The sequence below is a fragment of the Myotis myotis genome, unplaced genomic scaffold, assembly GCF_014108235.1.
Source record: "Myotis myotis isolate mMyoMyo1 unplaced genomic scaffold, mMyoMyo1.p scaffold_m19_p_11, whole genome shotgun sequence".
In the NCBI taxonomy this organism is placed as follows: Eukaryota; Metazoa; Chordata; class Mammalia; order Chiroptera; family Vespertilionidae; genus Myotis; species Myotis myotis.
The window spans coordinates 17,852,218-17,867,103 of NW_023416315.1; the positions used below are offsets into that span (position 1 = coordinate 17,852,218).

Consider the following 14,886-nt stretch of genomic DNA (forward strand, 5'->3'; position numbering starts at 1 on the left):
TTTTTTATTGAACATCCCCAGAGCATAACTGGAAGATCTGGATCTTTAACATGGTAAAGCTAGTCTATTATTATTTGAAAGTGTTTAAAAATATTCTGTAGACACAGTTCACTTATTTATTCAACAAGTAAGTACTTATCTGTGTTCAATGTAGGGGATATAAAGTGATTAAAAGAAACAAAATTACATTGTTAGGGGAGGTGATATAAATATTTAATATTCAGGGGATGATAATTACTATAGTGAAAATGTACCATTTTGCATAGTGTTTCCATTACATAAGTGGTTGTTATTATGTACTGAGTGGTCAGGAAATATGTGACATTTGATCAGAGAAGTTTTTAAAAATATATTAACTTTTTGGTAAAGTTCTTTTCAGATTGTGTTTCTTGGAAATTTAACAAATGTATAATCATTTTAATTAATTTTATTTTGTTCTTGTTTGATCTTTATTACCAGCTGTCCTTTTTGTATCTTACTCATTTTCATTTATCATAGAATAATTTTTATATAGTATTCTTGAACTCAACAATTTATTAGCTAAACCAATAGAATGCAGGCCCCTTAAATGATGATAAAAGAAACAAGACTGGTTGATGTACTCAGATTTGGTTTATAGGCCAATACTGCTCTGCAGGGAAAATCCTTTTTGCTGCCTGAGATTTAAATAGGGACTATTTTAATTAGTTCACCATCTAGATAAATGGAGGCTTTAGAAATGTACCATTTTGCATAGTGTTTCCATTATATAAGTGGTCATTGCTATGTTGCATAACATACCCTATGTGCATTTCAACTTTTGCTTAATAAACTCTTACAAGGAAAAGAGGAAAGAATCATTGTCTTTATACTATTTAATTATGTTGCTACCCTGTACTGCCATATAATATGTAAAAATTGTGTATTTTTTTTCACTCTAAGTTTTAGGACTATTCATTAGGGCCACCGTTTATCACAGATTGCATCTCACCTTTTCTTTTTTCTTTTTTTCTTTTTTTAAATATATTTTATTGATTTTTTTACAGAGAGGAAGGGAGAGAGATAGAGAATTAGAAACATCGATGAGAGAGAAACATCGATCAGCTGCCTCCTGCACACCTCCTACTGGGGATGTGCCCGCAACCCAGGTACATGCCCTTGACCAGAATCAAACCTGGGACCTTTCAGTCCGCAGGCCGACGCTCTATCCACTGAGCCAAACCGGTTTCGGCCTCACCTTTTCTTTTATCCCATTTTTTACTTTTTAATTGAGGCAACCTGTTGGCCCCGCTCTAAATATGACTTGCTTGCTCAGCTTTTTCTTACCTGGAATGGTTTCTCCACGTCAAAGTTCTGCTTATTGCCTCTGAGAGAAAACAGCATTTTGTGGTGGGAGGAGGGGACGGTGTCCCCTGCCTCTAATCTTTTGTGACTTTGGCAAATTGAATATATTCTGTTCTCTCTGCATTTCCTCGTTGCTTCATGTGAATTTTTAGTGTTTACAAATAGTGCAGCCCATTCATATGCATTTGTTTTAATGTTCTGTTCTACGTGTTCTTGTATGTTAAATGTGTTGTTTTTGAAGTTATTTTGAGTTGTTTCGTTTCTCTTTACTCAAAAATTTTAAAAAATCAGACTTTTTCTCATTTCTGACATTCTTTTCCTCCCATACAGTCCTTTCCTCCTTTCTTCCAATCCCACGTTCTCCCTGCAGCTTTTGTTGATACCGTAGAACTCGGAGCTTTTGGGTACTTAATGTGATGTCTCACTTATTGCTTTCCTCTTCCAGAATGTTTGATGTGGGAGGACAGAGGTCTGAGCGGAAGAAATGGATTCACTGCTTCGAAGGAGTGACCGCCATCATTTTCTGCGTGGCGCTGAGCGACTACGACCTGGTTCTAGCTGAAGACGAAGAAATGGCAAGTACAACCACTGTAAAGATGGAGCATGAAACAGGAAAAGCTGAAGATGTTGGCAGGAATTTTTCTAAGAAAAATTCTTGTGAATGTCTGAATTATTTGAGAGTTTGGGTTATTTTCTCTAACTTTTCTGTTTCCATCCTAAATGAGAACTATAATAAAGAAGCACAGATGGGCCATGAGAAAAAGGAAAAGACAGAGTTCATCTTGCCTGAACCCTCCGTGCTTAACTGCATTTCCTCTCTCTGGCAGTATTTACACACTGAATGAAAATCAACTTTGTTTCATAATAGTCAAGGCTTATTTTCCTTAACTTATTACTTCTGCCAGTTCTAGCTCAGTCATCTTTGATCCATGTTATATTTTGCACTACCGTGTAATTTTCAGGTGGATTTCAGTATATTGTTAATCTAGGGAAAATATTTTTAAGTATCAACTCAAGTAGAAACTTAATTTTAAACGAAAGAGTTCTAAGTTTAGTACAAACTGGAAAAAAGAAGATAGAAATGTCAGGTTTCTATTTTTTAAAATCTGGTGTATGCAGTTATAGTGCAGTAGGCGCACTGCACCTCATACGTGCCTTTCCCTCTTTTCCACCGCACTGTAAAACACATCCGTGCCCTTTTTGAAACTGCAGGAATGAGGTTTCCTTCCCCTGGCATACCTTATAGTCAGGGTGTTGGGCTAATTGTGGTTCAGCTTATTCAGTTTAATTTACTAATCTTTAAAAGACTTTACTTATCTCTTAATGGAAACTTCAGTTAACTGTGTAATTATGAGATCTTTTCAAATGTTTGCACTTGCCATTCCTAGATAGCAAGGTCCCGCGGCAGGGCGTTCCCAGGCACAGATAGTAGGTATGCAGCGAGTATTGTTGAATGCAGAAGTAATTAATGACTGATGTAGATACTCATCTCGCCCCACATCAAAGGGTGCTGGTCCTTAAATGCCAGAAATATATTTTTGGAGTATGTTATCTATTTTACAGCTAAGTTCTATTTTGTTACAATATCTGTTATTTTTTAAAAGTAGTATTTCTCAGAATTCTTGCCATTATGACAAACTGATTGCATCCTTTTACTATAGAATCGAATGCATGAAAGCATGAAGTTGTTCGATTCCATATGTAACAACAAATGGTTTACAGAAACATCCATCATACTTTTTCTAAACAAGAAGGATCTCTTTGAAGAAAAAATCAAAAAGAGCCCTCTCACCATATGCTACCCAGAATATGCAGGTATTTTACTTTCTGTGAATAACTTGTCAAGTCATATATCCAAGTGAAAGTTCCCCTACGACAAGATTTCAGTTGTTGATTTAATCCCTTGGCTTAGTAATGCTTGCCTTTAAAAGAAATTACTTATCATACTACATTCAAGCACAAGTAGTTTTTTGGGATGTGGATTAGATTATTGAAACTAACATATTAATTTTATGGAAAAGCTATTAAATAATTTTTTGTGATGACTTCAATTCTTCATAAATTTATAGTATGATTTCTTCATCTAGTTGACATGTCTTGCTTCCTGTCTCATCTCAAAGATAGATATATGATAGACAAACAATAGCGGTGCAGCATGCTACCACGAACATTAGCAAAAAATGTGAGGGGTAAAAATGAAGGAGGAATTTGTGAGTTAACACACAGGAGTCAGGGAAGGTTTCATACGCAGTCCCAGACTTTGGTAATGAGGTAATTAATGGCATTTTGCTTTTACTATGAAAGAAAATGATCTGCAGTGAGAAAAGGCGACTGAGAGACAGTCCTGGCTTTTCCTTAATTAGCTCTTTGATCTTGAACAAAGCAGTTAACGTAGCTGGGTCTCAGTCCCCGTCTTTACAATCAGAAGTGGGCTAAAGCATTGGTTATGGTTTAGTTTGATTTTGGGAACTGGATTCCTGCTATTGAAGGTGGGTGCAAGGAAGGGAAATACAATACAGATCCCCCCACACACACACACTATTTCTCATTAAAGCAGAATAACTTACCTTTCATCTGAATAGTATTTTATTTTAATAAAGAGAATTCTGTGCCTTAAAAACAGTTTGACTATCACTGGTTTATAGGATCTCTAAATCTAAATTTTCTGAAGAGTTTGGTTAAGTTAGCTAATTTATACAAGTTACCTTCACTTTATTCTTTCTGTTTAAAAATAAGGCTCAAGAATTTGTTTGATTATAAACAAAACTTTAGTTGGTCTTGTAGTGACGAAATCGTATGGTAAGTACTCACTGCCTTTTCACAGGTGATGTTAAAACAACCCCGTGGTATCAGTACTCTTACTTTCCAGGACTTAAATAAAGTAACCGAGTCCAAATCTAGACCTAAGTCTATAGCATCATTAACCACCAGACTAACATTAATTAAATTCTCATTGGAACCAGGGGTCGGGGACAGGGGGTGTTTCAATACATATAAGCACACTAATTATTATAGCTCTTTTTTGTATACTGCAAAGTTATACTTCAATTCAAAATAATTTCACACATTTCATTATTTTAAAACTTTCGTTTTCTTTTTGAAAGTCATAGTATCCTAAGTCACCTTATAACAAAAACACTTTTAGTGTTTATTAGGAATAAAATTATTTATAGTACTAATTCTAAGATTGAAGTTATCCAGAATCAAGGTGGCTTAGTTTTGCCCTTACTTTCATCTGTTTTTTAGATTATTTTTTGTCATTTTCTATTGTGAAGTAGCCATGTTGTACTATTATTACCAGAGTAGCCAAATGCATAGATAGAAATCACATGCCTACAGGGATTTCAGAGAAACAAGAAATACACTTGTTAGCTCTTTCTTTGCCAGGTATACAGTGTGTACAAGAATTTCCCTTAGGTTGTCAAATTAATAAGAATCCCTAATCTCAGAATTTCTGAACATTCCTAGGGTTAATATAATTTAGTCTTCACAGCATGCCCTAATTATTGACTCGGGTGCCTCATGCTTCAGCCTCAACTCTTACTTCCTGTGGCTATTGCTTTTTATAGAAGAACCCTATGTAGCCTCCAACTGTTCAGTTCATGTCTATCTCCATCTGCTTCTATCTTCCCCTCTGCTTTTTATCTATATGTTGGCAATTCATCACATTCTAGCTACCATCCTATAATCCTTTAGTACTCCATCCTTTCATGGTCATATTTATTCTCAGGTGAAATTCTGTTGTCAACTGTAATTTCTCTTTAGAGCCTTGGGCTTGCATTTCCAACTACTTGTTGAGCACGTTCTTGTTTTTTCGCACCTGAAACTCAAACTTAACTCGGTGTATTTTGTTTTTCTCAAATTTCTATCTCCCTTTGAATTATAAACCTCCCAATTCTTCATTCTTTTTTTTTTTAATCCTCACCTGAGGATATTTTCTTCCATTGATTTTAAGAGAGAGGGAAAGACAGAGAGAAATATCGATGTGAGAGGAGCATCAATTGGTTGCCTCCTGCACTCATCCCAACCAGGACCCAGGCTGGGGAGGAGCCTGCAACTGAGGTACATGCCTGTGACTGGAATTGAACCTGGAACTCTTCCACCTGCAGGCCAACACTCTATCCACTGCGCCAAACCAGCTAGGGTCTAATTCTCCATTCTTGAACCAGGTTATCATCTATACTTAGCTTCGTTTAGGACACTTCTATCACATGTTAGAAAATAACTAACACATTCTCCCCTACCCCCATACTTGCATTCTTTTCTTAAGACCTAATATCAGATTGAGTAATATAACTAGCTACCCAGAATATATACAGGAAATTGAGCTAGGCACTCAGTGAAAGCTGCAGTAACACAGGTGGTGTTTGTATATTGCGTTCTCATGCCATGACGTGAACCTTAAATGTGGGAGAGGGCAGGCTGGGTAACTAAGGACCTTGAAAGCCAGGCAGATAATGTTATTACTGCAAGAGAGAGAATTTAATAATTATTTTCAAATGAGTATTTGATTGAAGTATTAACTACGTACATGTAAAAACATATACATAGACAAATACTCAACACTTAATGTGAAGTGCATGGTATTTTTTTAAAATAAACCTTTATTGCCAAAACCGGTTTGGCTCAGTGGATAGAGCGTCGCCCTGCGGACTGAAGGGTCCCGGGTTCGATTCCAGTCAAGGGCATGTACCTGGGTTGCAGGCACATCCCCAGTGGGAGATGTGCGGGAAGCAGCTGATCGATGTTTCTCTCTCATCGATGTTTCTGGCTCTCTATCTCTCTTCCTTTCCTCTCTGTAAAAAATCAATAAAATATATTTAAAAAAATAAATAAATAAATAAACCTTTATTCAGATTATTACAGATGTTACTCTTTTTTTCCCCCATAGCCCCCCTCCACCCGGTTCCCACCCCACCCCATGCCCTTACCCCTTCCCTCATTGTCGTCGTCCATAGGTGTTCGATTTTTGTCCAGTCTCTTCCCACACCCCTCCCCCCAAGAATTGTCAGTCCACTCCCTTTCTGTGCCCCTGATTCTATTATATTCATCAGTTTATTCTGTTCATCAGATTTTTTATTGACTTGATTTTTAGATTCACTTGTTGATAGATATATATTTGTTGTCACTTTGTTGTTCATAATTTTTATTTTTACCTTTTTCTTCTTCTTCCTCTTCTTAAAGAATACCCTTAAGCATTTCATATAATACTGGTTTGGCGGTGATGAACTCCTTTAGCTTTTTCTTGTCTGTGAAGCTCTTTATCTGACCTTCAATTCTAAATGATAGCTTTGCTGGGTAATCTTGGTTGTAGGTTCTTGCTTGTCATCACTTTGAATATTTCTTGCCACTTTCTTCTGGCCTGCATAGTTTCTGTTGAGAAATCAGCTGACAGTCATATGGGTACTCCCTTGTAGGTAACTGTTTTTCTCTTGCTGCTTTTAAGATTCTCTCTTTGTCTTTTGCCCTTGGCATTTTAATTATGATGTGTCTTGGTGTGGTCCTCTTTGGATTCCTCTTGTTTGGGGTTCTCTGTGCTTTCTGGACTTGTAAGTCTATTTCTTTCACCAGGTAGGGGAAGTTTTCTGTCATTATTTCTTCAAATAGGTTTTCAAGATTTTGCTCTCTCTCTTCTTCTGGCACCCCCATAATTCGGATGTTGGTACATTTGAAGTTGTCCCAGAGGCTCCTTACACTATCTTCATATTTTTGGATTCTTTTTTCTTTTTGCTTTTCCGGTTGGGTATTTTTTGCTTCCTTGTATTTCAAATCTTTGATTTGATTCTTGGGATCCTCTAGTGTACTGTTGAATTTCTGTATATTATTCTTTATTTCAGACAGTGTATGCTTAATTTTTGACTGGTCCTTTTCCATTATTTTGGCATTCTCATTAAGATCCTTGAAGGTCTCACTAAGTTCCTCGGAGGTCTCACTAAGTTCCTCAGAGGTTTCTAGAAGATTCTTGAGTAACCTTATAACTGTGGTTTTGAACTCTATATCCAATAGTTTACTTTCCTCCATTTCTGTCATTTGTGACCTGTTTCTTTGTCTCCGCATTTTGGCTGCTTCCCTGTGTTGATAGATTGGCCTTGTGTGCTAGGTGTCCTTTAGGGCCCAGTGGCTCAGCCTCCCCAGTCACCTCAGGTGGACACTCTTGGTGCACCCCTTTGTGGGCTTTGTGCACAGTCTTGTAGTTAAGCCTTGCTAGTTGTTGGTATCACTGGGAGGAGTTGACCTCCAGGCCAATTGGCTGTGAGGGCCTGCTGTGTCTATAATGGAAGAACTGCTGTGCTGGAGACCTCTTATGGGGTAGGACTTGCTTCAGTGGGGCTTTGGTGCTCACTGAGTCTGCCTCTTGAGCATGACACTTATGGATGTGAGGAACTGAAATCTGATATCGTCTCACACTGACCACTGGGTACACTGGCTCCTGGATCTCCAAGGAGTTGCAAAGTCAGCCACTGCCTGAGGCCACCCAGCAGGAGGTACAGCGAGATCAGCAGATTTCTCCTCTTTGTTTGGGGTTTGGAAGTTTTGGAGCTCTCTGACCCAGTTGCAGTTTGTTAGGTTAGGCTGCAAAAGGACAGGCCATTCATATGCAAAAGCCGCTGCGCACAGCTTGGGTGGGGTTGTAAATTGGGTGGGGCGGGGTCCCAGGGAATCACCAGGGCATAGCAAACAGTCATTGCTGCCAGTCAGCTGTCTCCAAGTCCCGTGCCCGCACACAGTAACAATGATCCCTGCGAGCACCTCTTTGAGAAAGCCACCCTCGCTTTCCGACCCAATGCCAGACAGTCCAGTTTCTCCCCGGAGGAGTCTGGGTCCCCAGAGTCTCGTCAGAAACCAGAGTTCAGAGCAGTCGGGAGCTTGTATCTCCCTTCCCATTGAAAAAAAACAAAACAGCACACCTAGTTGCCAGCCCGTTTCGTGTGCCTCTGTACCTCCACTCTTCCATGCCTCCACACCTCCTACCCAATGCCCTTTTTTTGTTCCTTCTAGTTGTAGAACTTCCACTCAGCCAGCTTTCTCGTGATTCTGGATGATAGCCATTTTGTCTTTTAGTTGTAGTTTTGATGTGGTTGTGAGAGGCAGCACCTAAGGTGTTTACCTTATGCCGCCATCTTGGGTCCTCTCTGCATTGAATTTTTAAAAGTGGAAATACTGATGTTTTACCACTCAGGTCAAGGGGTAGAATATTTCCAGGTCCCAGAAGCCCCATCATGCTCCTCCCAACCCCCCCATCCCCCTCACACACAGAGTAACCATTATTATGACTTACCCTCATTGATTAATTTTGATAAGTATCAACCTTCTTTGTTTTCTAAACATCAGTTGAATCATATAGTATATAGTCTTTTTGTATCTGGCTTACTTGATCAATAGTATGTTTATGAAATGCATCCATGTTATTGTGGGTAGCAATAGTACTTTCATTCTCATTTCTCATTACTGTATGGCAACTTGTTTTATGAATATACCAGAATTAGCTGGGTTGTTTCTTAAACTAGAAGTTCTGCTATTAAGAGTCTTTATATGTTTTCTTGTGAACATATGTATATAATTATGTCAAGGGCACATCTAGAAACTGAATTATTGGGTCACAATAAAGTATGCATGTGACTATCTTTAGATACTGCCAAACAATTTCTGGCGTGTTTGTACTCACAAGCCTTTAGTCAGTCAGTTACTGAAAGGTGGAGTGTGTCATTCCCTTTTTTTAACCTGATAGTTGTAAACCACATTGTAGACCCTTGTACAATTTTTTAATAAGGAAAGGGAATAAAAATATTGATCAGCATTCAGCCAGCATTTCTTGATCAGCCACTAGGCTTTAACTGACATACATGCCACCGTCATGAAACTAAGTGGTTCTGTGTTGGGATTTATAGAGTATAAGAAAAAGGAGGGATCTGGTATTTGGAGATTGACAGAGGAACGAGAATCATGTGGAATGCTTTTTGTTTCGGGGTTTTTCTTAAAGGGTAACATAGCCATTAAAAGGTAGTTAACATGGGGTATTTTTCATTTAGCAGAAATAGTTTCTCTTATTCTATAAGGAAAAAATACAGTTATGGAGCCGAACTGTTTTAAATGTACGAAACTGATTTCAGTATTTAAGGTCCATTTTTCTTAGCTGTGTACACATTTTAACTTTTCCCCTATGTTTTGTCCTTTCCCACCTCAGGCTCGAACACATACGAAGAGGCAGCTGCATACATTCAATGTCAGTTTGAAGACCTCAATAAGAGAAAGGACACAAAGGAAATATACACCCACTTCACATGTGCCACAGATACTAAGAATGTGCAGTTTGTTTTTGATGCCGTAACAGATGTCATCATAAAAAATAATTTAAAAGATTGTGGTCTCTTCTAAGTTTGGCCGTGAATGGTTAAAATGCATTCTCAAACCAAATGAGTACTTATATGTGGATCTCTCTAGACTAGAGTCTTGCAGCAACACAGAATGTAGTATACGGCAAACACATCCGGACCTGACCAAAGTTGTTCCGTTTTGTTTTTTAACCTAAGTAAAAATGTGAAAGGTGGTCCCGCATTGTGAACCTAAGGGCGGTGTTAAAGCTGGGCTCTAGTGTATTGATGATTTCTGTGTAAGTGTAAATATGCAAATGTATGTATACATGTATTTATAATTTCAGTTTTCCACATTACTTTTAGGTTTAAGAGTCGCCACTTACAATTCTAGTGTGATCGCTTTGGAACTAACAGAAATATTAAGTACTTTGTACTCAGTGCCAGACTATTGCTACATTCACCAGTTTTAAACAGCTTTATTTATGTTCATGCCCTGTAAATTTTAAGTATATCAATTAATATTAGGAAACATTGCAGCCCTTATCTTCATTATCTTGTAATCCTAAAAATGTCATGTGTATAAACATTGCACAAACTATTTTAATAACATGATTTGTTCTTTAAATTTAATGCTTTATTGAAATGTTCTTAAAGAGGATGAATATACCTTCCTTTGGATTAATTATTTAAACATTGTACGCATTTTATTTTTTTCTTTTAAGATTGCATGCTGATCTTATTCTACATTAGATTTGGTTTGAAGAACTAAAATTGCATATTTTACTATCTTAGACTTATAAGTACTTGATTTTTATTCAGTTGGTTTTCACTTTGAATTTTAATATTTGGATGACATTCAGGCATTGCCTTAAAGATGATGCCAAATTAATTTTTATACACTTTAAATAATTACCTTTTTATTTATAACTAAGTTTAGGTGGATGGTGAGAGCATTTTTGGGTTAAAAATATATCAGCATAATGAATTTTGCGACATTCATTTGTGTACTAGTATTTCCTTTGGGAAATCCCTTGTACCTAGCATATATTGATAGCTCCTTGTTTGGAAGATAACAAGAAAGATCTTTATTCTGCTGCTGGTATAATGCAAGCTTTTAATTCATATATGTAACTAGTTTCACGTTTAATTATCAAAATTTACTAAAATTACTTTTTTCCCTTAGATTATTCAAATTTCCTCTACTTGCTTGAGTCTATATTATTTTTTAAATTGTACTATTATTTCTGAGAATGAAACAGGCAATTACACTTAGAAAATGAGTAACAGTATTTAATAAAGTCAGTGATTGTATGTCTGTTCAGATAAGTGTTACATATCAGCTAGGTGTTGAATGTCAATAGTCGTTTTTCTTTGGCTAACTCATGATGTATCTTGTGACCTTGCTTCAGCAAAATGAACAGCATTCCCCACCCTAGTTGTCTTTTTCACTCATCTTGAAAGAGTTACCCTTTCAGTAAGCTTTGTGGGTAAGTAGTTTCTAAGTTTAGTTATGTGCTGTCATTTTGTTGAAGTATATTTGTTGAAATATGTGTGTGTGAGGGTGGGTAACCACAAATTGCATTTATATCTGTTTCATCTTGGGGATTTGTTTTTCTTCTTTGTAACGTAAAGAAATTCAAAATTATCAAAATTCCTTAAGTGTGTTAGTTTAGATTCTTTATGTGCCTTTCATGAAAGATATGTTTTCATTTATTTTACTGATGGGAGACCTGTAGTATCCATATTGTGAAGCTCTGTATGAATCTCAACTATAATGAATAAATTTGAATCATGACAAATAGTTTAAAAAGCTACAAAGAAGCACATATTGGTGATCATAGTTGATGAATTTCTGAATTTTATTCTGTGTAACTGTTATTAATAAATCCTAATAAATTTAAATTTTTAAAATTTTATAAATCTGTTGACCAAACACATGTTTTTGCATTAGGATTTAAGTATCAGTTGATAGTATGTTCATTTCTTCTTCATCTTTGCCAGCTTTTTATCATCTCATCTATCCCAGAAGATTGACTTTTCCCCGCCCCAAGTTTTCTCATAAGACATGGTATCACATTTGGAATTGACTGCCTGATACCTCCTTCTGGGAATTTATTGCCTACTCCAACTCAGTATGCACAAAATCAAATTCTCCCTTTAAACCAGTTCTCACCCCCTTACTTTGCCATTGTAACTACTCGGTACCATCATTCATTTTAGCTTTAGGAGCTCTTATTAGCTCTCAAATCCACATCTATTCAGCCATCACTTCTTACAGTTCTTTTCCACTGCCTCACAAGTGGGTTTTTTGTTTTGTTTTTTCTTTCCATCCACATGACCACCTACTGAGTTCAGATCCATGCTTAGCTTTCACTTGAAATGGCTTCTTAATGAAATTCCTCATCTCTCATTTCTCCCTTCTCTAATCCAAGTTATCCTATTACGGAACTGTGGCTGTGTATCTTCTGCACTGGCCCTAACTTGTCAAAATCAAATCTAACTTAGCCTCCATTCAAGGCTCTTCATCGTCGGAGCCTACACCCCCACCCCTCTCCCACACTATATCCTAGTAGTGCTTTGTGCATAGCCTGGGCTTTTCTTCAGACGCCCTACATAGTACTACCTGAGATAGGCTTAACACAATGCCCAGAACATGGGGAAGTGTCCATTCATGGCTATTAATGTTATTGTTTGCGTTTATTAGCACTTTTGCTTGTGATACCTTCTTTAGATTCCACTGGTATCTGTCCTTCCGTCTGCCCTTTGGGGAACTGCATGGTTTTGGTAAGGTTGCCAATCACAGTTCTCATCTTCCTAGCCATTGGCTCAGGCCTCACCAGTTCTACACCATTGCCACTGGGCAAATGACTCACACAGAACCAATATTAGTCCACATTCCCATTCCTAAGGCTCCTAAAGCTATTCTGGCTTCTAAAAATTGCCTTAATTTCAGTACAGGTCTATAAAACTCCTTTTATGCTTGATGTCATTATTTAGGTCCAATCTCTTGCTGAAAAGTCCTGACTAAAATGCATATGTTCTCCCTGAAAACCAACAGTAACTGTGAGATACATCAAAAAAGGCTCAGAGGGGATAATTAACTGGAGCAGGATCAGATCCAGTCTCAAACCTATGACTTGTGACTTCACGTCTGTCAGAGAACTCCAAAGAATGCTACCTTAATCCCAGAAAATATAAGTTTATCCCCATTCCCACCTTCCCAACTTACCTGAACCATACTACTTTTTCAGATTACAGTTAACCTTTAAGCAATGGGTTTGAGCTACATGTGTCTATTAAATACATGGATTTTTTGTTCAATAAATACTGTAACTGTATTTTCTCTCCTTTATAATTTCCTTAATAACATTTTATTCACTTTCTTATAAGAATATAGTAAAATACATATAACCTACAAAATATGGGTTGCCTGTTTATGTTACCAGAAAGACTTCTGGCCATCAGTAGGATTTTAGTAAAGTTTTTTGGAGATCAAAATGTATATGTGGACATTTGACTGAACAGACTGTGGGGGGATCAATACACCTACCCCCACATTTTGTTATTTAGTGTCAACTGTAAAAATAAGATAGAATGAGGCTGGAGGCATCAAACTCCCTAATTTCAAACTATACTGCAAGGCTATAGTAATCAAAACAGTCTGATAGTGGCATAAAATCAGCCATATATATCAATGGAACAGAATAGATAACCCAGAAATAAACCAACACATATTTGGTCAATTAATTTATGACAAAGGAGCCAACAATGTAAAATAGGGAAAGGAATTCCTCTTCAATAAATGTTGGAAAAACTGGACCACTATCTTATGTCATACACAAAAATTAACTCAAAGGATTTAAAATTTACTTAGATGAATTAAAGATTTAAACGAGACCTGAAACCATAAAACTAGAAGAAAACAGGTGATAAGCTCCTTGACATCAATTTTGGTGGTGATTTTTTAGAATGACACCAAAAGGCAACAAAAGCAGAAATAAACAGTAGGACTACATCAAAGATTGCTGCACAGAAAAAACAATCTTCAACTAAATGAAAAGGCAACGTACAGAATGGAAAAAAATATTTGCAAACCATATATCTGCTAAGAGGTTAGCATCCAAGATATGTAAAGAACTCATAAAACTTAATAGCAATAGATTTTTAAAATGGTTAGAGGATCTGAATAGACCTTTTTTCAAAGTCATACTAAAGGCCAACAGGTTCATGAGAAGGTACTCAACACTCAACATCACTAATCATCAGGGGAATGTAAATGGAAACCACAATGAACTATCACCTCGTACTTGTTAGAATGACTATTATAAAAACGAAAAGAAATAAGTGCTGAGGATATGGATAAAGAACCTGAGAATGGGAGGTTTGTGTCATTTTCAAGTTAGTTTTGGAAGTTCTCTGGTAGTTTCTTTTTAAAACCCTCTCTTCCTAGTTAAAAATGCCTTTATATGAAGAGTTTTATATTTCACAACTCCATTGGCCTATTTCCCAGGGATTTTCTCTTAACCCATAACCCCTTGCTTTGGTGTCTATTGTTATTTCCATTATTTACTTCAATTTTTTAGTTACTTTAACAGATATGAAACACATTTCAACAAGTCCAGAAACATCCAAATATGCACAAGTATGAATGTGCTGCAGTCATGCAGACGAGGGCTGAGGAGGTCTGGCTTGGGACAGTCCTACCATCTGATAAACCTTCTCAAACAACATAAATAGTTCAAATGTCTCCAGCTTCTTTGTTTCCTGGCCGTCTTCCTGGGTCTCCATACCAACAAAGTGAACTGGACACTGCCATTGCAAAGTAGTTCTTTAAACAAATAGTGCATTATAATAGATATAAAAATATGATGGGCAAAGCATGCATAGAAGGTCAAAGCAGGTTTTCACTACTATTTTAGCAGGTGATAGAGTGCCACTTTTAGTAAAAGAAGGTGCTGTTTCCTCCTGAATTGCAGAGTGATTCATCTAAAGGAAGTACTTGAAGGAGGACTCTTGAGAACCTTAAAAATCAAGACCAAAGAAATTCCTTTGCACTGCAGCATTCATGAAAGGATTCTTAAAATTCTTTTTATTCCTGCACAAACACTGTATATATGTATTCTCTACCTTACCAGGATTTTAAAAACTAATTTAGATCTACAATTTTGCAGTTTATTGTTACCAAATTGACAGATGTTTTTACAACGTCAGTGTAAAGCTAGTCTTGAAACATAAGCCATTGTGAAGA

General features: G+C 36.9%; 1 protein-coding gene across 3 annotated transcripts in view; it reads left to right on the forward strand.

Annotated features, from left to right (window-relative positions):
• GNAI1 (G protein subunit alpha i1) overlaps positions 1 to 11,558 on the forward strand; it is an 80,611-nt gene extending 69,053 nt beyond the window's left edge. For all 3 annotated transcript variants that reach the window (XM_036327677.1, XM_036327678.1, XM_036327679.1), the window contains 3 exons: positions 1,769 to 1,898; positions 2,985 to 3,138; positions 9,509 to 11,558. In XM_036327677.1, the coding sequence (XP_036183570.1) occupies positions 1,769 to 1,898; positions 2,985 to 3,138; positions 9,509 to 9,699 (475 nt within the window). In that variant the 3' untranslated portion in view covers positions 9,700 to 11,558. The remainder of the gene's footprint in view (positions 1 to 1,768; positions 1,899 to 2,984; positions 3,139 to 9,508) is intronic.
• The last annotated feature ends 3,328 nt before the right edge of the window (positions 11,559 to 14,886 follow it).